Source organism: Pituophis catenifer, unplaced genomic scaffold (assembly GCF_029215685.1).
Source record: "Pituophis catenifer annectens isolate HBS135680 unplaced genomic scaffold, rPitCat1.0.hap2 SCAF_3, whole genome shotgun sequence".
Lineage (NCBI taxonomy): Eukaryota > Metazoa > Chordata > Lepidosauria > Squamata > Colubridae > Pituophis > Pituophis catenifer.
This window is the reverse complement of record NW_027256883.1, coordinates 100,417,601-100,443,263: the sequence shown is the minus strand read 5'-3', so window position 1 is coordinate 100,443,263 and position 25,663 is coordinate 100,417,601. Positions and strand designations below refer to the sequence as shown.

At 44.5% G+C, this 25,663-nt stretch overlaps 1 protein-coding gene across 5 annotated transcripts in view; it reads left to right on the top strand.

Moving 5' to 3' along the window:
• The window catches only part of RELL2 (RELT like 2), an 88,032-nt gene that overhangs the window by 27,479 nt on the left and 34,890 nt on the right, over window positions 1–25,663 (top strand). For 4 of the 5 annotated variants that reach the window (XR_011600154.1, XR_011600155.1, XM_070939165.1 and 1 more), the window contains exons 2-6: window positions 1,739–1,952; window positions 9,278–9,343; window positions 9,428–9,500; window positions 10,346–10,537; window positions 20,318–20,848. Coding sequence is in view for 3 of the 5 variants with exons in the window: in XM_070939165.1 (XP_070795266.1) it covers window positions 1,745–1,952; window positions 9,278–9,343; window positions 9,428–9,500; window positions 10,346–10,537; window positions 20,318–20,840 (1,062 nt within the window). In the remaining 2 variants the exon portion in view is untranslated. The remainder of the gene's footprint in view (window positions 1–1,738; window positions 1,953–9,277; window positions 9,344–9,427; window positions 9,501–10,345; window positions 10,538–20,317; window positions 20,849–25,663) is intronic. The other variant, XM_070939167.1, reaches the window with a different exon arrangement.

Below are 25,663 nucleotides of genomic sequence, written 5' to 3'. Positions count from 1 at the left end.
AGACCCCAATATTTGTGCTTTCAATACCAATCGTGAATGCTATGCCCCTTGAATATTTGTAGGGCTGAACATGCACCCACATAGAAGTTCAGCTCCCATGGGGTCTTTATACTGTATATGTAGACTATCCTGTATCTGATGTCCACATCTGACATGAATGGCTTTTTTTAATGTGAACACCATGTGGAAGAGAGTTGCAAGAGACAATATAACAAAGACTCACTAGAAAAATGAGAAATAAGTATACACATAAGCTTGGTGATTGCTTTTATATGGAGATGATAAACTTATTTCTTAGCCCCATAGTTATCCATAGTGGTTCCTCTAGAAACCTTCCAGCTATTGCCCTCTCAGACCAGGGGAGTCCTTGTAGGCTTTTCTTGAGATATTGCTAAAACTTCAAAGATATTTCTTAGATGCTGGAAGACTACTGCTATTCCTGCAAAAAAGCCTTGGTAGCCACTGAGGTGGATAGAAATAGCTTGCTATTTACTCTTCATCTTTGTGCCCAAATGAAATGGTGAGACTAGAAGGTGCTTAGAATAGTATCTGGCAGTGCAAGATGCAGAGTTGCTAGGAGACAGATGAAGGTTGATAGATTTACCCAAAGTAGAATCCTTCAGGTATACCAGAAGCTGCAGCATTCAGGATACTGCACCTTAAGCAGGAGTGCACAATTCTGATGACAGAAGGGGGCAGTGCCTCATGGTCAGGGGTATTCTGAGGGGAGAGGAGATTTTTTGTGATGGGACATACCTCAGAAGTACAACCAAGTAGATGCAGAGATCAGTGCTGAGTCTGGAAAGGACCGCTTGGCAGGCAGTTCTGGAAATAGGTAAATGGTGGGGCTGGTAGGGCTGGTGCAGTCTAAAAAGGCGACTTGTTTATATGCTGGCTTTTGCAGCCTTGCTGCAGTTCTATTGCTCACCTTGGATTCCTACATTCGCAGCTGAACTCGGCCTTCTTTTTTTGTGAGTACAGTACCTGGGATAGAGAATAAGAAGGAGCGTCGCGGAGGGGGGGGCATCAGCAGAGCCAGTGGCGGGGCCAGTTTGCGTTTCCATTGTAGAGGCGATGCAGTAAAGACAAGCGCAAAGGCAGTCTCCGCTCTGCCCTTGGGAAGAATCCGCGTCCCGGAAAAGCACAGGGCTGAAGCTAGAGGGAGGTCGCGCCAAGGAATCTGGATGAGAGGCATTAGTAAATATTAACCCCACCCACCCACCATAGCTCTTGCTCCAAGTAGGAAAAGGGGTTGGGGTCCTCCGAGAGGCGATCAAAACGCAGGAAGATTATTGCATATTGCAAAAGCAGCAGCGACCTTGGGAAATGTCATGAAGGAAGCGGCAATGACTGCGAGGCACAGAGGGAAGGGGTGGCGGGAAAGTGCGCGGGCGCGCGAGCCAGCAAGCTATCTGGAATTGACTAGAAAAAGTAAATACGAGAATTGGAGGAAAGAGGATTGCAGTTTTCAAAATCACTTAAATCGGAAACCCAAATACCTCGAGGAGGAGGAGTTTTCTAAGTGTAGCTGACAAGCAGAATGTTTTTGGAAGTTCTTTCCTTTCTCACTTTTGGATGGATAATCCCTCAATTAAGACCAAAATTTTGCTTTTAGGATATGTTTGTGGAGTGATGGATAGTAGTAGTAATAGCAGCAGTCGCCATCACAATAATAGCTGCAGCAGGAACAATAAAAGTGAATCTCAAAGAACTCTCAGTCTTACCATCCCTTTTGTAGCTCCGGATGTCAGAGCACAGCAGCACCACAGATGGGGATGTGGACCCCCAGCATGGCTTATATATGCTGATCCTGCTGATTTTGGTCTTCTTTGTCATGGGTCTTGCGGGCTTTCTCATTTGCCATATCCTAAAGAAAAAGGGATACCGCTGTCGGACATTCAGTGATGAATTTGACTTTGACAACAAGGAATCACTGACACAACTCCAAGATGGTAAGTAACTGGAAGGTGGGATGGGGAGCGAGAAACTAAATTTCTTGGCAGCATCTTTTGCAACTCAGTTGTGATGAGGAGTTCAGTCAAGCCAGAAACTGCTCCTTAATTCTAAAGTCGCAAGCATGGTGCTTTAAAACAGTATATTCTATTGCAGGGGTAGTCAACCTTATTATACCTACCGCCCACTTTTGAATCTCTGTTAGTAGTAAAATTTTCTAACCGCCGACCAATTCCACAGTAATGGTGATTTATAAAGTAGGGACAAAACCTCTACCGCCCACTATGAAAGCGGGAACACCCACTAGTGGGCGGTAGGGACCAGGTTGACTACCACAGTTCTATTGGGTAAATCAGATTTAGGATGATATGCAAGAAGGAATCAAGCTTATATAAGTGGTTTGGTGGAGGGCTCAGAGATTTCAGATCAGCCACTATCAAATTTGGCATTTCCTATCCATCTACACTTGTCTAGCATCTCTGTGAGTGGTATTGTTATTTCTAAAATGTAGAAACATAGTTCCTAGTCTAATATGTGTTGGGTTGTAGCTACTACCACTTTTGATAATTTGAGGTAAATTGACACAGAACTAAAGTGAACTTACATCAAAGCAGAATGTACATAGTTGTCTTTTCTATTCTCCTGATTTTGCAACTCATTTAGTTTTATTGTGAAAATATACTGACAATTGGAGTCTGAGAAATCTCCCCAACTAGATGGGTTTCAGAACCAGACTGTGGGAGGAGTGGGACTGGAGCAGTGAATATAGGCAATCCAGTCCTAGCCCAAAGACCCTCCAGGGTTTAAGAGCTGTTTCCATTAATGGAGATGATTCAAATTGACATGAGCTGCCAAAGGAGTTGTGGTATCGGCATAGATAGTAATAACCGAAGAAGCCAAAACAGAGAGGCCTGTTAGGGTACAATTAATCTTCATTCTTTAAATGAAAAACCTTTTAACGAGATTAACAATTGGCCATGTTTAGACATAAAAATAGTTTCCCTAAAATCCCAAATATTGTTTGTGCTACTTCCATTTTTCATCCTCTTCTTTTGAAGAAAATGACTCCATTTGTCTTGAAATTGTCTGATACTAAAAAGATTTTAAAATGTGATTTTATTAACTTAGGTTTTAGTGTTCAAATTATGCATGCATCAACAATTTAGTGACAGGAAATTGCATTCCAATTTTTCTAAATAACTTATACTTTTATAAACATGCATTTACAATTGTGTATAAAATACTGCTTTGTGCAATGACATGTGGTACATGTTGTAAGAGATATACTTTTCTTGCTTCATGGGCATATTGTTTCTAAGAATAAGTCACCAGAAAAAGAAACTGGCTATAAAACAGGGTTTTTCTTACTATCCTTCATGTATAAGCTAACATTTAGAAACATTCGTTTCTTTATATGATGATATCAAGTACTAAAATAAGGAGATTAAATTACTTTGTACAGTGTTTCCCTGAAAACAAGTCCTATCCAGAAAATAAGCCCTAGCTTGATTTTTACACATGCCCCCTACTTCCAAAATAAGCCACAGTTAAGACCCCGCCCACCTGGTTGCACGAGGTGGGGCGAGGTGCACGGGTAAAAATTAAGCTAAGGTGGGGATGGTGGGGTGGAGCTGCCTCACATGCCCTGCACCCACTTACCTTAGGACAGTTGCAGCCAGGCCTCCCATACCCCCAACATCTGCCTCACCTTGCTGGCCCACTTCTTCTGTGGCAGCTTGCCATCTCCTTGTGCATGTTGCCCCCGGCTTCTGTTTCACCATCAGAGACCTTCAGGAAAGGCCTCTGCAGCTGAGAAACGAACTCCGGATTGATACATACGTTGCCCTTGTCAGAGGCCTTTCCGAAATGGAGGCAGTGGGAGGTGCTGCTGCACACATTAATCCATAGCTCATTTCTCTGCCGGCAGAGGCCTTTCCTGAAGACTTCTGATGGTGAAGTGGAGACCTGGGGGCATTGCATGCATCAATCCAGAGCTCGTTTCTCAGCTGCAGAGCCCTTTCCTGAAGGCCTCTGACAGTGAAACGGAGGCCAAGGGGCGCAGCACATGTCAATCCAGAGCTCGAAATGGAGGCCGGGGGGGTGCCGCGTTCATCAATCTGGAGCTTGTTTCTCAGCTGCAGATACCTTTCCTGACAGCCTCTGATGGCAAAATGGAGACCATGAGGTGCCACACAGGAGCGGCGGCAAGCGGTCGCAGAAGAAATGGGCTGGCAGTGGCCACACATGCTCCTGCTGGGCGGGTCTGTCAGTGTCACCATCGCGAGATGAGACAGTGGAAGACATTCCCTGAAAATAAGACCTAATGCCTCTTTTGGAGGGAAAAAAAGACCAGGTCTTATTTTCAAGGAAACACAATGAAATGAAATGCGAAATGAAAGAAATGGAGTAGGAAATCAGCATCACAGAAAGAATGGTAAAAATAACAGGAGACAAGAAGTGGAAATGCTGGCTAAAGGTATATAGGCAACTGTTGCTGTTCTAAAGTCTCCCAGGAGATTCTTAAACAGAAGAAGGCAAAATGTGGGCTGGAATATTTTACCATTAGATAGATAAAAAGTTGGTTGAACAATCATATCCAATAAATGTGTGCCAATGGTACTGTCAAGGCTTCGACTAATAAACCCAAGCAAATCAGAACTCTGAGACTTGGCTTCTTCTCTTTTTTTTTTTTTTTTTTTTTTTTTTTTTAATTAGATTTTATTATAACATATAGTAATACAATCGGTACATTTTCGGTTCATTGGTGCAGTTATATACATATATACATCTGCATACATTATTGCTTGTCTTTTGTTGATATTGTTTCTTGGAGCTAGATTTAATTTCAAACACTTAAAAATAATAGTGCTCAGCTCCCTCAGACTAAATCTAATACTATTCATATAGATTTTGTTAATTAGTTAAAATTTAATCTCTATTACCTTCTTTATTTCTTTCCCCCATCCATTCGTACCACATGTCCCACACGCTATAAAATTCTGAATCTTCTCTGTCATTAATTTCTGAAGTCAATTTGTTCATTTCGGCGCACTCCAATATTTTTCCAATAACATGTTCTTGAGGTGGTATTTGTTTTTCTTTCCAATACTGGGCAAAGGAAATTCTAGCGGCTGTCAGAATATGTATAATTAAATACTTTTTCTTTTTTGCATATTCAGTTTTCAAAATTCCCAGGAGAAAAGCTTTTGGGTCAAAATCAAAATTTTCTTTTATTATTTCTCTAATCCACACCCATATCATCCTCCAGAATTTTTGTGCCTGATTACATGTCCACCAGCAATGATAAAAAGTACCCTGCTGATGGTCACATTTCCAACATTTAGGGCTCGAATTGGGGTAGATCTTCGCTATCCTGGCTGGGGCCATATGCCATCTATAAAACAGCTTGTATTGGTTTTCCTTATAAGCCGTCGCCTTTGTCATTTTAAGGTTATTATTCCATATTGAATCCCATTCGTTCAAATTTATATTCTGTCCTATATTTTTGGCCCATGCTAACATCGGTTCTTTAACTACTGCCTCTGCCATATCATACTCCAATAAATAATTATATAATTTAGCTAAAATTTTGTCGTCCGTACCCATCCATATCTTATCAAATCCATTTATGCTCATTTCAATGCCGAATTCCTCCTTATCTTTTTTATATCTGGATTTAATTTGGTTATATGGCCACCAGTCTATAGAAATACCTTGTTCCATCAATTCTTCCCTTGTTTTAAGGTTCCCTCCCCCATCTAATAATTCATTGTATCTGAACGTTTTACCCATTTCTAATACATTTGGATATATTATAGCCTCCATGGTGGAAAGCCATCTCGGAATTTTCCTATAGTGCTTCTGTCTCATCTCTCCCCATATTTGTATCAAGATCTCCCTTATTTTATGTCTATGGAAGTAAGTTTTTATCTTCTTCCCAGTATCCCAGAGATATGCATGCCAACCCTTCTGGAGATCATACCCTTCTAGAGTTAACAGTCTTTTATTTCTTAGGGTTGCCCATTCTTTCAGCCATACTAGGTTTGCAGCTTTTTGATATAACTCCCATTTAGGTAATCCGAAACCCCCTCTTTCCTTCTTGTCCTGTAAATTCCTAATTGCTATCCTTGGTTTCTTTCCCTCCCAAATAAATTTCCTGATGATGCTATTGAGCTCCAGAAAGAATTTTTTATCTAATTTAACAGGGACCGTTCGGAATAGATACAATAACTTGGGTAATATGCTCATTTTTATTGCCGCGATTCTGCCTAATAATGATATCTGTAGTCTTCCCCACTTTTCCAGATCCTGTTTAATATTTCTAATCAATGGTAAATAATTATCCTCTCTAAGGGCCGAGCACCTTGATGAAATCCAGACCCCCAGGTATTTTACCTTCTTGGCGATTTGGATCTCCATTGATTCTTCAACTTGGCTTCTTCTCAAAGGTCTTCTTTAATGAGTACATTATATTGACACAGCTTCAATAGAAAACCAAATCTAAATCTTTCCCGCAGTCTCAGTATAAACTAGGAAATAACCCCATCCACAAGTGTTACAGGTCACATTGGCCAATTGGGTTAATTCGCGGGCTCTTCAGGCACTCCTTTCCTACCGTTATCTGTTGCCAGTAGAGATTACCTTGGTTCTCACGAGAAAGCTCTTTGTTGTGTGTAGTAATGCATTCCAACCTCCTTCCCCCTTCACCCTCTGTGTGGCAACTGAGGAATAGAAAGATGGCTGCGGCCAGGTTCAGTCCGAAGTTGACAGGTACCAGTGATATAGTACAAGTTCCATTTTACATTACTGTTCTGGGTATCTTAGCAGATCACAAGTTGAACATGCAGTTGGAGAAGGAAGGAAGGAAAGAAGGAAGGAAGGAAGGAAGGAAGGAAGGAAGGAAGGAAGGAAGGACATCTTAAATTGGATCAAGAAAAGTAAAGTGTCAGGATTAACAAAAGTCATTATTCCTGCCCTTTCTTCATTTGTTAGAACCAGATTTTTAAAAAGTCACTCACAAACTAGAATATGTGCAAAGGATAGGGAACATGAAATAAAAAATTATGAGAAATGTTGGGAAGCACTGGGTATGTTTAAGCTGAAAAAAAAAAGATGGTATTGAGACGCCAAAGATATCTTCCAAGTATTTGAAAAGGTGTTATGTACAAAACTAGGCAGAATTCTTTCAAGTTGTTTCAGAAGACGGGAAGAACAATGAATTTAAAGTGGCAAGGAACTGTACATCAAGAAAAAAATCTTAATGGTAAAATCAGTTTTAGAATTGAATGGCTCACCCTAGATGCTGGTTGGATACTCTTTCATTGAATGCATCTAAACACAAACTGGATGGATAGATGTCAAAGCTGCTGGATTTCTATATTGGCCTAGATGAGCTCTAACTTCTTTTCTGAAAGTGGCAAAGTAAATATTTGATGGATATTATAATAAAATATTATGAGGGAATAGAAGGGGAACTCATCAAATTTGTAGATGATAGTGTTAGAAGAAATATCCTTCTAGGTTCAGCTCCAAGTGGGGAAAAAGACACTGGAAACATGGAGACTGCTTGGAAAGATGGTATAATGGTGGATAGGATCACATGGCTTGAGTACCTGAACAGAAAAGGGCAGAGATGCTGAGCGTGCCTTGGTTTTATGCCCTCTCTGGCTTTGAACTTCCTGGGGCCCAGAAAGAGTATCCCGATTGGTTATCAGACTCCCAGGGGGTGGGGGTCTTAGCTAGCCTTGCTGGCTGATGTAATCTTCCCAAGTGCCATGTGGTGAGTTTTTGATGCTAGATGGGTCCCATTGTGTTAGTTTCTGTTGCTAGATGGGTCCTATTGTGTTGCAGATGATGGTCTTTTGACAAAGGATTGGGTTTCTGCCTCTGGCCCATTGACAAAAGGGGGGGGGAGGCAGGAAGGTGGGAGCTGCTTTGTCTTTAAAACATGTTTCTCCATTTCTCATCCAGGGAAATATATTCTGTCTTTTTAAGATTTCCTAAAATATTTCATTCTTCTAGGAAAGGGGTAGGTGCTAACTTCCTACAATAGTAAATTGGCAGGAATAGCCACCACCCCAGAAGACAAACTCAAGATCCAAAAATATCTTGACAAACTTGAACAATGGGCTCTATCCAACAAAATGAATTTCAATGTGGAGAAAAGCAAAGTTTTACATTTAGGCAGGAAAAATCAAAGGTATAAGCCAAAAAAGCCAATGCTGCTTTAACAGAGGGATACAATCAAGAGCAAGTGAGGTACTAATACCACTCTATAAAGCCTTAGTAAGACCACACCTAGAATACTGCATCCAGTTTTGGTCACCACACTATAAAAAAGATGTTGAGACTCTAGAAAAAGTGTAGAGAAGAGTAACCAGGATGATTAGGGGACTGGAGACTAAAACATATGAAGAAAGGTTACTGGAACTGGGCATGGCTAGTCTAGTGAAGAGAAGGACCAGAAGACCTCCAAGGTCCCTTCCAGCTCATTCTGTTCTGCTCTGCTCTGCTCTGCTCTATTCTATTCTATTCTATTCTATTCTATTCTATTCTATTCTATTCTATTCTATTCTATTCTATTCTATTCTATTCTCTTTTCTATCCTATCCTATCCTATCCTATCCTATCCTATCCTATCCTATCCTATCCTTATTATTTTATAATATAATAATGTATGATTAAATATAGAAGAATATGGTTCAGCATTTTATATCATTCAATGGACAGTGTAGAAGAACCAATTTTCAAGAGAACTGAAATGGTATTGTTGTCAACCTATTGCATAGTCATCCTGCTTTCATGTTTTGTATGCTTTTTCAAAATAAACTGCATTCATCAGCATAGAAATTAAAAATTACTATTGAGATCTTTTCCTGCCAGAGGTTTTTCCTTCTTTTTGGTTTGGTGTCCTTAATTAAATAGTTCCTTTAGTAAATCAGCCCTTACAATTGACTTTTTTTTGCAACCAAAATTAACATTCATTCATTATTCATTCATTTTTTTGTTTCAAATAACCAACCAATTGTTCTCATGTAATGATCAATTGTTGTACCAGGAAAAAAATTAAACAAATAATAAGCACCTGTAATTTTAGATTACAGGATTAAAGGATTACCTAGAATTTTGAAACTGCACAAGGGAAATAACAAACAGAAGAGTGTTGTTGGAGGAGGGGCCATATTGAAAGAAAAGGACAAAACAAAAATAATTAAGGGTTTGTAACTGGGCAGTATTTGGGGGTTTTCAGGATTCTTAGAAGGTCGCACTAATTACTGGAGTTACAATTACTCTTTTTTTACTTCTATATTTCGTTTTCTTTTAGATGATGATGAGGATCTGAATGAGGATACTGTAGAAAAAATAGTGAAATGTATCATTCAAAATGAAGGTGGGCATAACTTTGGCTTAGTTAAGTAAAGCCGTAGCACCTGGGGCCTTGTTCTGATACATTTTTATTTTCTTCCCTTTTTAGCAAATGTTGAAGTTCTGAAAGAAATGCTTGGAGAAAGTGATGCTGATCTCCCACTGCCAGTGCCTGTACCCAGGTGAGGAGAGCATATAGGTTCAATTTGATATAAATCACATCTTGAGAATCTCTCATGTTTTCCTTCTTCCTTCCCTCAGTCATGTGACTAAATCACATGATATAGTAGTGAGTGTATATAGGTATGTATGTGAATGACATACATTCTGCCTTATTATTCATTTTCAACATAACATAAGTGTAATGGAGATTACTGGCCATAGGAGGGTAAGTTTAAAAGCTCTCCTCAGTCATCTGTCTTGTAATCCCCCCACAATGCCACTAAGTGCTAATTGAGGATTTTCTTCCTGATTCTTTCAAATCCCAGAGGCAGGGAAAGAATGTGGTTGGAGAGGAAATATTTAGAGGTCTGCCCCCAGCATATCCTATGGGGTCTACTAGGATAGAGAAGAGTGGTAAGAAGAGCTGCATATTGAATGCATATGTGTAGTTTTCACTCTGTTTGAATGACCAGATTAGATGTCTGTCATTCAGAGGAGCTAAACATATTGCAGCCCATCTTTTTGCAGTAGGATAAAAAACCAGAACAGAAGGTCAGGCTCAGATGGCCCTAGTTAATTGTGTTGATGCAGGATGTTACATTGTTGTATAGCAATTGTGTAATGTTCTTATACAATTCCTATTTATTTCATTTGGGCCTCAGTAGATGTATTTTGAAGAGAATGGAGTTTCATGGATTATATTTTACTATCTAGGAGTTTGAAAATAGTCTGAGTGGAAGTCTGATTTTGCCTTCCAGTGCAGGTTTCTCTGTGTTGGCTCTATGTTATATGTACTAATGGGGTTTGCTTTAGAATTTCATTTATGTAACTGCTAATCTTTAAATCTAATGGCTCTTTTCTCCAGTGCTCTATGCCCACATCGCAGCAGCCAAGATGGTGGCATTCCTCATCACCACACAGTGCACTTAGGTTCAACACAAGCACCTTGCATTCATTGCAGCAAGAAAAAGAGACCTCCCATACATCGTCAGGGCCGGTTAAAAGAGAGCAAAAGCAAGATGCACCCTGGGGAAACAACAGTCTTTTCAGTTGGCAGGTAGGTGTTAGTTTGCATTCTATAGAAGAGTTTTGGATTAACTCACAATAAGTATCTAATGAAATACAAGAAGAGTAATAGTGTCAGATTCTAAGGCATAAGAAAGCCAGTTTGATGTAGTAATTAAGACTAGAAATTGGGAGACTGTGAGTTCTAGTCCCAACGTAGTCACAAAGTCACTCTTTTTCAGTCCTAGAAAGGAGTCAGTGGCAAACCAATTTTGAAATCTTGTCCGAAAATTAAAGGAACTCAATGAGTGGAAGCTCATTAAAGAGACATCCAACCTGGAGTTAAGGAGAAATTTCCTGACAGCTTGTTTCCAAGAGTTGTGGGTGCTTCCATCACTTGGAGGTTTTCAAGAAAAAATGGACAGCCATTTCTCTGGGATGGTATAAGGTCTCCTGCCTTGGGCTGGAGTTTGGACTCGAAGATTTCTCCCGGAAAAATCCTGGAGCACTGGGGAAGTACCCGAGGATTGGAAAAGGGCTGATGTGGTTCCCATCTTCAAGAAAGGAATAAAAAAAGACCCAGGAAACTACAAACCAATCAGTCTAACATCAATACATGGGAAGATCCTGGAAAAGATAATAAAAAACCAGATCTGCGAACAAGAAGCAAATAAAGTTATAACTAGTAGCCAGCACAGGTTTGTTAAAAACAGATCATGCCAAACCAATCTTATTTCATTCTTTGATAAAGTCACTAAATTAGTAGACCAGCGAAATGCTGTGGACATAGTATACTTAGATTTCAGGAAGGCATTTGACAAAGTAGACCACAATCTACTTCTTGGTAAGCTACAAAAATGTGGAATAGATGGATCACCACCAGATGGATTTGTAACTGGCTGCAAAACATACTCAATGAGTAGTCCTTAATGGTACTACATCCACATGAAGAGAAGTAAGCAGTGGGGTACCACAAGATTCCGTCTTAGGCCCAGTAGTCTTTAATATTTCACTAATGACTTAGATGAGGGAATAGAAGGGGAAATCATCAAAGTTGCAGATGGTACTAAACTGGCAGGAATAGCCAACACCCCAGAAGACAAGCTCAGAATCCAAAAAGATCTTAACAAACTTGATCAATGGGCCCTATCCAACAAAATGAATTTTAATGTGGAGAAAAGCAAAGTATTACATTTAGGCAGGAAAAATCAATGGTATAAGTACAGATTAGGCGAGGCCTGGCTCAAAAACAGTAACTGTGAAAGGACCTTGGAGTCCTAGTGAATGATCTCTTGAATATGAGCCAGCAGTGTGCAGCAGCAGCCAAAAAAGCTAATACAATCCTGGGTTGTATAAACAGAGGCATAGAATCAAGATCATGTGAAATATTAGTGCCGCTTTATAAAACCCTAGTAAGACCACACCTGGAATTCTGCAACCAATTTTGGTCACCATACTACAGAAAAGATGTTGAGACTTTGGAAAAAGTTTAGAGAAGAGCAACTAAGATGATTGAAGGCCTCGAGACTAAACCATATGAAGAATGGATGCAGGATTTGGGTTTGGCTAGTCTAAAGAAAAGAGGAAAGAGGGGTATCATGATAGGAGTATTCCAGTATTTGAGGGGCTGCCACAAAGAGGGGATCAAATTATTCTCCAAAACACCAGAGGGCAGGACAAGAAACAATCGTTGGAAACTAATCAAAAAGAGAAGCAACCTGGAATTAAGGAGAAATCAACAACTACTGACTGTGCAATTGAGATCCTCTCAGGAGCTAAGCTACCAAAGCCGAAACTCTACTTCATGACACCCTGGGAGCTAGATGAGCTGCACAATTTCATAGACAAAAACTTAGAGCATGGCTTCATCCAGTCTGCTAGATCCAAAGTAGCTGCCCTGGTACTGTTCCAGGAAAAGAAAGATGGCTCACTTCATTTATGCATTGATTATAGAGGTCTAAATGCAGTGTGCATGGAAAATGTATACCTCCTACCCCTCATGAAGGACATGCTGGACTACCTTTCAAAGGGCAAGATTTTTTCTAAACTGGACTTGTGGGAAGCCTATTACCAAGTCAGGATTTGGGACAGGGATGAGTGGAAGATGGCTTTTAACTGCCCATTGGGGTGTTTTCAGTGCTCCTGTTTGGACTTCAAGGGGCCCCTGCAGTGTTCATGCAGCTAATAAATAAGGTGCTGCATGAAGACCTATATAACGGTGTTTTGGTGTACCTTGATGACATCTTGATATATACCGAAACAAAAGCTGAGCACATAAAACTGGTACGGGCAGTCCTGAAAAAACTCTGAGCTGCCAAACTATACGCTAAGCTCTCAAAATGCAAATTCCACAAAGACAAAAAAGACTATCTGGATCTCGCACCAGGGGGTAGAATTGGATCCGGAAAAAGTGTGAGCAGTGTTAGAATGGGAAGCCCCGTGCACCCAAAAACAGCTACAAAGCTTCCTAGGGTTCACAAATTTCTATAGGCAATTCATCCCATCATTCACTCAAATCGCCCTCCCTATTACTAACTTGCTGAGAACCATGGGAGTAGATAAGCCTAAACCCAGCCAACCACTAAAGTGGAACATGAAATGCCAAGTAGCATTCGAGAAGCTAAAAAAGCTCTTCTCAGCTGAGCCAGTGTTGAAACACCCAGACCCTCCAAAACCCCTTTGTGATTCAGTCTGACGCCAGTGATGTCGCAATGGGGGCTGTGTTGCTTCAGGAAAATAAGGGGGGTCCGCTACAACCCTGTGCATACACATTGAAAAAACTAACCGAAACTGAGCAGCATTGGGCAATATGGGAGAAAGAAGCATTTGCAGTCAGATGGGCTCTCCTCACTTGGTGACACTTCCTGGAAGGGAATAAAATCTCTTTCCAGGTATGGACCGACTACAAGAATCTGAAAGTCCTAAAGGCCCCAAGGAAAATGTCCCCCAAGTAAGCATGTTGGGCCCAGTACTTCCAGGGATTTAACTTCACCCTCCACTATTTGCCAGGGGGGGGGAGGGGAGGGGGAACTTCTTGGCAGACACTTTGTCCAGACTGCCCCAATATAACAGTGCAAAGACAGAAGTAGTTAAACCCATGCTTCCCATATCGCAATTAGCAGCACGGGTCATCACAAGATAGCAAGCAAAAGAGGAACTCCACTGCAGACAACACCATCACTGTAGCCTTTAAACAGGCCCTAGAGAAGGATAGTGGTTCCTTAACCACAAAAACACTTGCTTCATGCAAGACAGACTGCCCTGGGTGGGAGGCAAACTCTTATGTCCCAGCTAGTGAAAGACTAAAAACCATGCAACCTGCCATGATTCCAAATTGGCAGAGCACTTTGGGTTTGTAAAAACTCTGCACCTCCTGAAACGACAATTTTGGTGGCCATCCCTTAAAAAGGACATTGAAAGTTATGTTGCCAGCTGCCCCACCTGCGCAGTGGCAAAGTGCAGGCAGGGAAAAATTCCTGATCTCTTGCAGCCGGTAGCTGCAACTTCAGCACCCTGGAGAGAGATTTCTATGGATTTTATCATAGAACTTCCAGAGAGCTCCAGAAACAGAGTAACTTGGGTGGTGATGGACCTTTTTTCAAAACAGGTGCACTTTGTCCCATGCCAGAAAATCCCAATGGCCAAAACTCTAGCAAAGCTATTCTTACTTCATATATACCGCTTACATGGCACTACACGCCAAATTATATCAAATTGGGGGATCCAGTTCACCTCCAAATTCTGGAAAGTTTTTGGGACCTTTTGGGAAGCCACCAGGGCCTCCGTTGTAGTCACCATCCTCAAACAAATTGGGCGATGGAACTGTTATGACCTAGGCTTCCTGATATAGTAAAAAGCACACAATTAGTCCCCAACCCCCTCCCCCTTTTTTAACGGCTGTGAATTCCTTTCATTCACAGCACGTGCTGAATCACCGAGTTTATAAATAGTTCAACAGAAGTCTGCCACAGTCCTTCGGATAAAGCTGGTAAACACCCACCTTTATCTTCTTTGACACCCTGCCAAAGATCTAATTGGCAATTATCTTGGCAAGGCCACACGGAAACACAGAGTCAAAAACAGAGCTTCAAAGTACAAACTGACACCATCCACAATGTTGCTTCCTGCAAAGGCCCACATGCCTTTGCTCTTCCTTTATGTCTTATGGGAGGGGCCCATCATCTCCAAGCCTTACTCCTGAGTCATCCCTTTTGTTTTAACTGTTCTTGCCTTCTGGCAGCTCTGTGAATGCGCACATAGGAACAGGCTCCCCCTGTTCCTCTGCCTCTCTGATGACTGACTCTGGAGGCTCCGGAGTCTGCACATAACTCCCAGATGGCCCTAGCCCCATCTGCCTCCAATGCAGAGCCCTCATCCAAGCCTTCCCCAGACTCCAGGACTGGCCCATGTTCCTCCCCAGCCTCCTCACTATCTGACTCTGCTGCCAGCTTTGCAGGCTGCTGGCGGATCACAACAGGAACAAATTAACTCAGTTCTGGAACAATACCTCCAATGCTTTATTAACTACCAACAGGATGACTGGACTTAACCTGTTGCCATTTGTGGAGGTAGTGTACAACAATTCAGTGCACACCAGCAAGGGTTTTACCCCATTCCAAGTAGCCACAGATCAAGAATTTAACCTGATGCCTGAACTACCCACTATTGAACCAACAATCCCCTCCCTAAAGGAGTGGATCAATCAGCTAAAGACCACCTGGCCTATGATCCACAAAGCCCTAGACCAGGGGTCAGCAACCTTAAACACTCAAAGAGCCACTTGGGCCTGTTTCCTACAGAAAACAAAACACTGGGAGCCACAAAACCTGAGTGGGCATGGCCAACTTGATGTCACGCACACCAGACCCCCCAGCCACGCCTACCCAGGTTTTGTGGCTCCGTGTTTTCTATGGGTAATAGGTAACTCCTTCTGTCTCTCTCCCTCTCTCCCATCTCTTTCTCCCTCTCTGCCTATCTCCCTCTCTCCCATCTCTTTCTCCCTCTCTATCTCCCTCTCTCCCTCTTATCTTTATCTTTCTCTCATTTGTCTTTCTTTTTCTATCTCCCTATCACCCTCTCTATCTCACTCTCTTTCCTCTCTCATTTGTCTGTCTCTCTTTCTCTCCCCCCCTCTCTCTGTGTTGTTCTCTTTTGCTCCCTGCCTCTGTCTCTTCTCACACTCAGAAAGCCCTGCAGCCCTGAGTGCTCTCTTTGGGGCTTTTCGCCAGCTGTTTTTTTTTCCTTCCTTTTGGAAAGCTGGGCTGGTGGAGCAATGAGCGCAACCTGCGGAGGAGGCTTCCTTCCTCCTCCCCCCCTTGCACGCCCAGACCGGATGTGGCGGGGCTGGGAAGGTACACACAAGAGGAGGGGGAGGGGGAGGGAAGCCTCCACCGCAGGTTGCGCTCATTGCTCTGCCAGCCCGGCTTTTCAAAAGGAAGGGACAAAAAAAAAACAGCCAGCGAAAAGCCCCAAAGAGAGTACGCAGGGCTGCAGGGCTTTCCGAGTATGAGAAGAGACAGAGGTAGGGAGTGAGAGAGAGTAACAGAGAGAGGGGTGGAGAGAGAGTGGGTTTCCCCTTCCCCCTAGGAAACGTAAGCAAATGGAAATATAGCTCTTTCTGAAAGAGCTGAGATCAGGGAAGGCACAGGAAACAGAAAGCGCCATGAGCAGGGGAATGCTTCCCCATGCCGCCCCCTTTTTTCTCTTGGCCCCACCGACAAGGGAGGTGGAAGGCCAGGCTTGGGGGGAATAGCCCCCACCCTGCAAGATCTGCCCCCGCTGTTCTCTCCCAGTAGCCCTTGATGATGGCAACAGCAAATGTACCAGGGGGAATGCTGTTGTCGCACAAAGGCAAGTGTAGGGGTGCTTTGCTCCTGCACTAAGGGTCCGACCATGCCACTGCCGTGACAGGGAGCCATGGCAGAGGGCCCAAAAAGCAACATGCAGCCCCAGAGCCGCAGGTTGCAGATCCCTGCCCTAGACAAAACGAAAGCAGCCTATAAGGCTCAGGCAGACAAACAGAGAGTGTAGCATTTAAAGTTGGGGATCTGCACCCAATCTTCCATTGCAGCCTCTTAAAATCCAAAGTGACCTCAGTCTTATGACCCACGCCCCACCCTTACCACAACCCATTATGGTAGAGGGCAAACAACACTTTGAGATTAAACAGATTCTTGATTCAAGATGGCACCATGGATCCACCCAGTATTTAGTGGCCAGGAAAGACCTCCCTGCATCTCAAAACGAGTGGGTTCACAAAAAACACAGAGCCGCTAGATTAATCGAGTGCTTCCACCAACTCTACCCTGACAAACATAACTAATTGTTTATTATTGTCTTCCACTTCGTTATTTTTTTTGTCTAGAGGTGGATGTCTCCTTTTCTTAGAGGGGCAGCATGTCAACTCCCGTTGATCTCTGTCGGGATCTTGCCATTCTGGAGGGAGGGAGAGGATTCGGGCTAAGCTTGCATATTTTTTTCCTTTGTTCTTGTTCTGTGCTTTGATGTACCTTTGGGATGTTGGGAGGGGGGAAAGAATGTGCCTTGGGCCATCTGTTTTGTCTCACCACTGGAGGAGCAAGATCACGGTGCCTAGGAACCATCTGTTATCACCTTCTCAGCCTGAAGTTCTCACAACATCTTTGCACTTTGGGATTGGCTCAAAGATGAACTGGACATTGGGAGGGGCCCCGGAATGAGCAGATTAACCTAACACTCCAGCACACAAAATTCAGATTCTGCCTACACTCTTTCTACTATCGCTATCTTCCAATAAAAGTTCCTTTTGAAATGCCATTCATTTCAAGAGTATTGCTTTCTTGAGAAGGCTGGCAAGGCAGGACCTTACAGTTCTATTTCATTATTTCACTTCCACCCATTCCTCTAATATATCAATATCATACTGAATTTTATTTTTGTGTTCTGGGATATTATCTATCTCATCCAATATTGGGTAATTCTTCAAATTCATTCATAAGAATACTGAAAAAAGAGGACCCAAAACATTTCTTTGAAGAACCCCACACAGAATCTCTCTCCAGTGTGATAAGAAACCACTGGCAAACACTGTTTATGCATTTTGAGACAGTTATGTATATATTTTAATTATCCTGCCATCCAGCCTAAATGGTATATCATTAAGTTCTTGTCAGATGATTTGCTGATGTCTTTACTTTTTTTACTTTTATTTAATTTGTATACCTCCTTTCTCCCGAAGGACTCAGGGTGGTGAACAGCCAACAATAAAATACATACATACAAAATTTAAAAAACAGAACTAAAATTGAATTAAATAATTTGGCCCAAACAGATTAAAACCCCAATCAATTTAAAATAGATTTAAACTTTGAAAATTAAAAGATATTAAAAATATTAAAATATTAAAATTGTTTAAAAATTGTTTAAAAAGAGGGAGAAAGTTAGGCCAGGCCCGCCTGGTGAAATAAAAAGGTCTTTAGAGCGCGGCGGAAGGTGTGCAGATCCTCCATATCTCCGGGGGGAGCTCGTTCCAGATAGTAGTGCCCCCACAGAGAAGGCTCTCCCCCTGGGGGCCACCAGTTGACATTGTTTGGCCGATGGCACCTGGAGGAGCCCTTCTCTATGAGAGCGTACCGGCCGATGGGAGGCTATTGGTGGTAGTAGACAGTCCCACAAGTACCCAGGTCCTGAGCCATGGAGCACTTTAAAGGTGGTAACCAAAGCCTTGAAGCGCACCCGGAAGACCACCGGGAGCCAGTGCAGCTCGCGCAGGAGGGGTGTTACATGGGAGCGCCATGTCACTCCCATTACCACCCGCGTGGCCACACTCTGCGCCAGTTGGAGCCTCCGGATGCTCCTCAAGGGGAGCCCCATGTAGAGAGCGTTACAATAGTCCAGGCGGGAGATGACGAGGGCATGAGTGACCGTGCATAAGGAGTCCTGATCCAGAAAGGGATGCAACTGGCGAATCAGGCGAACCTGATGAAAAATCCTCCCGGTCATGGCTGTCAAGTGCTCTTCTAAAGACAGCCATGAATCCAGGAGGACGCCCAAGTTGCGCGCCCTCTCCGTGGGGGCCAATGATTCACCACCAATAGTCAGTGATGGCACCAACTGACTATATTGGGATGTCGGAAACCACAGCCACTCGGTCTTGGATGGGTTGAGCCTGAGCCTATTCCTCCCCATCCAGATACACACGGCTTCCAGGCACCAGGACATCACTTCAAGGGCATCGTTGGGGTGGTCTGGGGTGGAGATGTACAGCTGGGTGTCATCAGCGTACTGGTGGTACTTCACCCTGAAACCACGGATGATCTCGCCCAGCAGCTTCACATAAATATTGAACAGGAGGGGCGAGAGGACCGACCCTTGCGGCACCCCACATATGAGGGGCCTCGGAGTCGACCTCTGCCCCCCTGTCAACACAGACTGTGACCGGTCAGAGAGAAAGGAGGAGAACCACTGCAACACAGTGCCTCCCACCCCTAACTCTTCCAACCGGTGCAGCATGATACCATGGTCGATGGTATCAAAAGCCGCTGAGAGATCTAATAGGACCAGGACAGAGGAGCACCCCCTGTCCCAAGCCCTCCAGAGATCATCTACCAATGTGACCAATGCCGTTTCCGTGCTGTACCTGGGCCTGAAGCCCGACTGGAACGGATCCAGATACGTCGTTTCATCCAGGTGGTGGGGGAGCTGTTGTGCAACCACACTCTCAACAACCTTCGCCACAAAGTAAAGGTTGGAGACCGGACGATAGTTTACCAACATTTCTGGGTCCAGGGAAGGCTTCTTGAGGAGAGGTCTCACCACCGCCTCTTTCAAGGCGGCAGGAAAGTCACCCTCACCCAACGAAGCATTTATAATCCCCTGGAGCCAGCTTTGCGTCACCTCCTGGGAAGCCAGCACTAACCAGGAGGGGCACGGGTCCAGTAAACAAGTGGTCGCGTTCAGTCTGCCCAGAATCCTGTCCACGGATGTCTACAACACTCCCAATATGTCTCCAACACTCCCAAAACCTATTCATTTTCGTTATCCAATCAAAAACTGAGGCAAGATTAGTCTAGCAAGATATATATATATATATATATTTCCATTAAGCTACAGTGTAATAGATTCTGCTCCTTTAACCTTCGCTGGTAAAGTACATACTTTTTTTTGTCAGAGAAAACTGAACCAAAATAGGAATTGAACAGCATACTATTTAAGTATGCATTAACTTAGCAGCTGAAAATTAAGAATTCCAGCATTACATAATCATTTTCCCACAGTTGCTGTATTAGTCACTCCCTCAACTAAATTTTCCAACTGATGGAACTGAATGCCTTTTGGATAGAACTATTAATAAAAGGTCAATGTTTGAAATAAAAGATAATACATGAATTGAGCAGATGTTTGAGAAGGTGCTATTGAAAAACAGCGTAGACAGACAAATGGGAATGAAGAAGCATCAGTTGCGAAGTTTAGCATGCCAATGCAGCAAGAGTATTCAGATGTTCAAATTTCAGTGCTCCAATTGGCTAATTCTTTGGAAATTTAGAGAACAAGCTAAGAAATAAATAAGAAGGGATAGATAGGAATTAGGTAAATTTCCACACAAGGCCCATTCCCTGACTTCTGCCCAAGTCAAAATAAATCAATCTAAAAACACATGGGAAAAAATGTAATAATAATTCTTTTGCAAATTCAGCAAAAAGGACTAACAAAACCCATCATATTTTGAGACTTAGATTCTGCCTCTGGATCTTAAAATCTGATCTTCACTGACCAGGCAACAAAAATGATGCCTGGTCAGATTCTTTCTGAATAATTTGCTGATGCTGAGTGATGTGTCTTTTTCCCCCCCTAGATTTCGTGTCACCCATATTGAGAAAAAAACCATTTCCCATGAATCCCAGGAAGAATCCTTTCATGAGAACAAGCCGGATGTAGCTGATACAAACCAGGAGACTTATAGCAATGAGAAACTTCAATGGACTGGGTCACAGAATGGAATTGTTCATACAGATGGAGTACAGGAAAGAAAATTAGTTCAGCCAGATCCTGAAAGACCACCAAAGGAGACTACTGTAGATGATTTAACTCATTTAAATTTAACAGCCAATACAAATATAGCCATCAATGAAACAGAGGGAGGATACCCTAAGGCACATTCTTCACAAGAAGCAATAAACTCTGCTGCTAGTTATGCAACTGAGACTAACTCCACTCCAGGACCCAAAGATCTTTCATCAGAAGAGCTAGAGGAGGATAAAAAAGCTGAACAGATGGGCCATCAGAGAGTAGTTTATGAAGTATCAGATAACAAACAAGGACAAGTTCTTTCAATAGGACCCGAACTGGAAATTTGCCCAGTAGAGCAAGTGGCATAAAGCATCAGGTAGTTATTTTTAATTTCTTTCTTGTTTTCTCCTATGTGCATCAAGAAATTCACAATCTGAATTTTGTTCTTTCAGTATATAAAGTCATTAGAAAAATATAAATCAAATATTGATTAACACAACAGTTCTAAAGGTATACAGTGTGCTGAGGCTATTGAAAGAGCTGGGATAGTGTTGCATAAATTCCCTTGTGAAAATGGTGAAATAAGGGTAATATCTTTAGGGAAATTGAAATGCCAAATAAGTATACATTTTTAAGAATTGTGGAACTCCAAAAACACAATTTTCAGTGAATACTGGGTATGTGTAATGATAGTAGTTTCCTGATATGGTACTCTCTTGTTATTATTATTATTTTATTATTATTATTTATTAGATTTCTATACCGCCCTACTCCCGAAGGACTCAGGGCGGTGCACAGCCAGACAATAAAAACACATACAATACAAAATTTAAAAAATAGAATAAAATCAAATTAAATAATTTTGGCCCCGACAAATTTAAAACCCCAAACTTTTAAAACCAATTTAAAATTGAATATATAAATACTAAAAGATAATTAAAATTTTAAAAATCTTTTATAAAAGAGGGGGAAAACTAGGCCAGGCCGGCCTGGTGAAATAGTAAGGTCTTTAAGGCGCGGCGGAAGGTGCGCAGATCCGGGATCCTCCGTATCTCTGGGGGGAGCTCGTTCCAGATAGTAGGTGCCCCCACAGAGAAGGCTCTCCCCCTGGGGGCCGCCAGTCGGCATTGTTTGGCTGACGGCACCCGGAGGAGCCCCTCTCTATGGGAGCGTACCGGCCGGTGGGAGGCTATTGGTGGTAGTAGGCGGTCCCGCAAGTACCCGGGTCCTAAGCCATGGAGCGCTTTAAAGGTGGTAACCAAAACCTTGAAGCGCACCTGGAAGACCACCGGGAGCCAGTGCAGCTCGCGCAGGAGAGGTGTTACATGGGAACGCCATGTCGCTCCCATTACCACCCGCGCGGCCGCACTCTGCGCCAGTTGGAGCCTCCGGGTGCTCCTCAAGGGGAGCCCCATGTAGAGAGCATTGCAATAGTCCAGGCGGGAGGTGACAAGGGCATGAGTGACCGTGCGTAAAGAGTCCCGATCCAGAAAGGGACGCAACTGGCGAATCAGGCGAACCTGATGAAAAATCCTCCCGGTCACGGCCGTCAAGTGCTCTTCTAAAGACAGCCGTGAATCCAGGAGGACGCCCAAGTTGCGAGCCCTCTCCGTGGGGGCCAATGATTCGCCCCCAATAGTCAGTGATGGCGTCAACTGACTATATCGGGACGTCGGAAACCACAGCCACTCAGTCTTGGATGGGTTGAGCCTGAGCCTGTTCCTCCCCATCCAGATCTGTACGGCCTCCAGGCACCGGGACATCACTTCAAGGGCATCGTTGGGGTGATCCGGGGTGGAGATGTACAGCTGGGTGTCGTCAGCGTACTGATGGTACTCCACCCCGAAACCACGGATGATCTCGCCCAGCGGCTTCACATAAATGTTGAACAGGAGAGGCGAGAGGACCGACCCTTGCGGCACCCCACATATGAGGGGCCTCGGGGTTGACCTCTGTCCCCCTGTCAACACAGACTGCGACCGGTCAGAGAGAAAGGAGGAGAACCACCGCAACACAGTGCCTCCCACCCCCAACTCTTCCAACCGGTGCAGCATGATACCATGGTCGATGGTATCAAAAGCCGCTGAGAGATCTAACAGGACCAGGACAGAGGAGCACCCCCTGTCCCGAGCCCTCCAGAGATCATCAACCAACGCGACCAATGTCGTTTCCGTGCTGTACCCGGGCCTGAAGCCCGACTGGAACGGATCCAGATACGTCGTTTCATCCAGGTGCTGGGGGAGCTGTTGTGCGACCACACTCTCAACAACCTTCGCAACAAAGCGAAGATTGGAGACCGGACGATAATTTACCAACATTGCCGGGTCCAGGGAAGGCTTCTTGAGGAGAGGCCTCACCACCGCCTCTTTCAAGGCGGCGGGAAAGTCACCCTCACTCAGCGAAGCGTTTATAATCCCCTGGAGCCAGCCTCGTGTCACTTCCCGGGAAGCCAGTACTAACCAGGAAGGACACGGGTCCAATAAACAAGTGGTTGCGTTCAGTCTACCCAGAATCCTGTCCACGTCCTCAGGGGTCACAGGATCAAACTCATCCCAGATAACATTCTCAAGACCTGCCCCTGTCTCTCCCCCTGAGACTACCCAGTCGGAGTCCAAATCTTCCCGAATCTGAGTGATTTTGTCATACAGATACTGAACAAAATCCTCGGCTCTACCCTCCAAGGGGTCCTCCCGCGCTTCCTGGTGGAGCAGGGAGCGGGTCACCCTAAAGAGGGCGGCCGGGCGATTATCTGATGACGCAATAAGAGCAGCAAAATAACTACATTTCGCTGCTTTTATCGCCACTAAGTAATTCCTAATGTGGGATCTTACTAGTGTCCGGTCAGATTCAAGAAGACTGGCCCTCCAACTACTCTCTAGGCGTCTTTTCCGGCGCTTCAACTCCCTCAGCTCCTCGGTAAACCAAGGAGCCAATTGAGATCGGCGCCGGGTCAGAGGCCGCAAAGGCACGACCCGATCCAGAGCACCAGCAGCCGCCCTATCCCAGGCGGCCACCAGGTCTCCAGTCGAGGCGTGTGCCAGAACCTCAGGAAATGGCCCAAGCTCCGTCTGGAATCTGTCAGGTTCCATCAGGCGCCTGGGGCGGAACCATCTGACCGGCTCCGCCTCCCTGCGGCGGGGTGCAGCGGTTCGAAAGTCGAGACGAAGGAGAGAGTGATCTGACCATGACAAGGGTTCAGTAACTATATCCCCTATATCAAGATCCCTCAACCACTGTCCAGAGACAAAAGCCAGATCCAGCGTGTTTCCCCCTGTGTGGGTAGGGCCATGAATTAACTGGGTCAGGTCCATAGCTGTCATGGAAGCCATGAACTCCCGAGCCATCTCTGACGTCTCACCCACGGACGGCAGGTTGAAATCCCCCATGACCATAAGCTTAGGGGTATCAACCGCCACCGCGGCGATGACGTTGAGTAGCTCGGGCAGGGCTGTTGCCACGTGGCAGGGAGCCAGGTACGTGATCAGCAAACCCATCTGAACCCCATGACCCCATTTCACAAAAAGGGATTCACAGCCGGCCGTCTGAGGAACAGTGGCCTCCCTCGGTCTCAGACCTTCTTTAATGATAACCGCTACCCCCCCGCCCCTCCCCTGTGACCTCGGCTGATGGAATGCTTGGAAACCTGGCGGGCACATTTCAACGAGGGGAACTCCCCCCTCCTGGCCCAACCAGGTCTCCGTAATACCTGCCAGGTCCGCACCCCCCTCCTGCACAAGATCACAGATGAGGGGGGCTTTATTTACTACGGACCTGGCATTGCACAGCATCAGCCGAAGGCCTGGGTCCTGAGGGTCTATGCAACCTGAGGAGCAAGTAGAGCCTTGGGGGCCGGAGCACGCCACCGCTCGTAGACAGCGAGTGCGCACTCCCCTAACACGATATGGCCCCCTGCTCCCGCCATATCTACCCCTCCCACCTACAGTACTGATGTTCAAAAAACTATCCGGACAAGCTCTAACCCCCCCCCTCGATCCCGGGTCCCCCATCCCCCATGCCACGCTTCACTGCCAGACCCGACCCTCCCCCTTGTGGGTTATCCCCCATACCCACAGCCCGAATTCCAATCTGACCCTCCCCCTCCCTAGGACCCCTTAAAAATTTGACTAAAAATTTTGTTAGAAAACCCCTCAATCCCCTCGTTTTCACATTGTTGACTTGTGACTGATGATTTCTTGAGATGAATTATGCCACAAAAATCCTGAAAGCAATATCAAGAGACTACTGTAGGCAGGAAAGCCAAAAGGAGTCCAGATGATGTTGTTATCTGTACTTCTGATGGAAGGTCAACCGCTGGCTTAAGGGAGGTGCCATAGAAAGAACTGCAGATTTTGGGACCATGGTTTACCGTATCTACAGAAAGGGCTTCTGGCAGGGGATGGACTCCAACCCACAAGAGCTGGGAAGAATGTGTTTGGAATGTGTTTCTAGTTTTAGTTTAAAGACCTTGGATAAGCTAAGCCAATTGGCTTAGTGTTGTGGCCTGCCAGCAGCCAGCAGAGCTGGCAGCAGAGTTAGACAGTGAAGAGGTTGGGGAGGAACATGGGCCGGTCCTGGGGGCTGAGGAAGGCTCGAATGAGGGCTCTGCATCAGAGGCAGAGGGGGAGCTAGACAGCAGTGAGGCAGAAGTGTTGTGACTCCGACCTCCGAGCCCGTCTTATCGGAGGAAGAAGACTCCGAAAGTGAAGGAGAGGAGTTGGCAAGGCCTCCCTCTCCAGGACCCTCCTCTCTGGCAATGCCTCAGGTGTCTTCCGAAGGAGAAGAGAAAGGCCAGGAGCCAGGCACTTCCGAGCAGCCACAGTTAGACAGCGATGGAGATAAGTCTTGGCTGGATCCCCGACAGCGTCAGAAAGACAAGCGCGCGCAGCAGAGAAGGAGGCGTGCCAGAGATTAAGCTGAGTCACTGGACCACACCCCACAGGGGATAAAAGGGGGTGTGGTGGCCATTCAGGCTTTGTGACGGACAAAACTGAAAGCTAGCAAGTCATTCTGCATTTCTGGAACTTTGTTATATGCTCTGCTTGGATGGATTCTTGGACTGGATTTGACTATCCTTTGGTTTTTGTGGACTTACTTTGATGTTTTCGGAGGAAATAAACCTCCCTTTGTAAGTAAAAACTTTTGGCAAGCAGCCACTGGGTTGCTGCCAATTCTGCTATCAAAGGAAATTCTT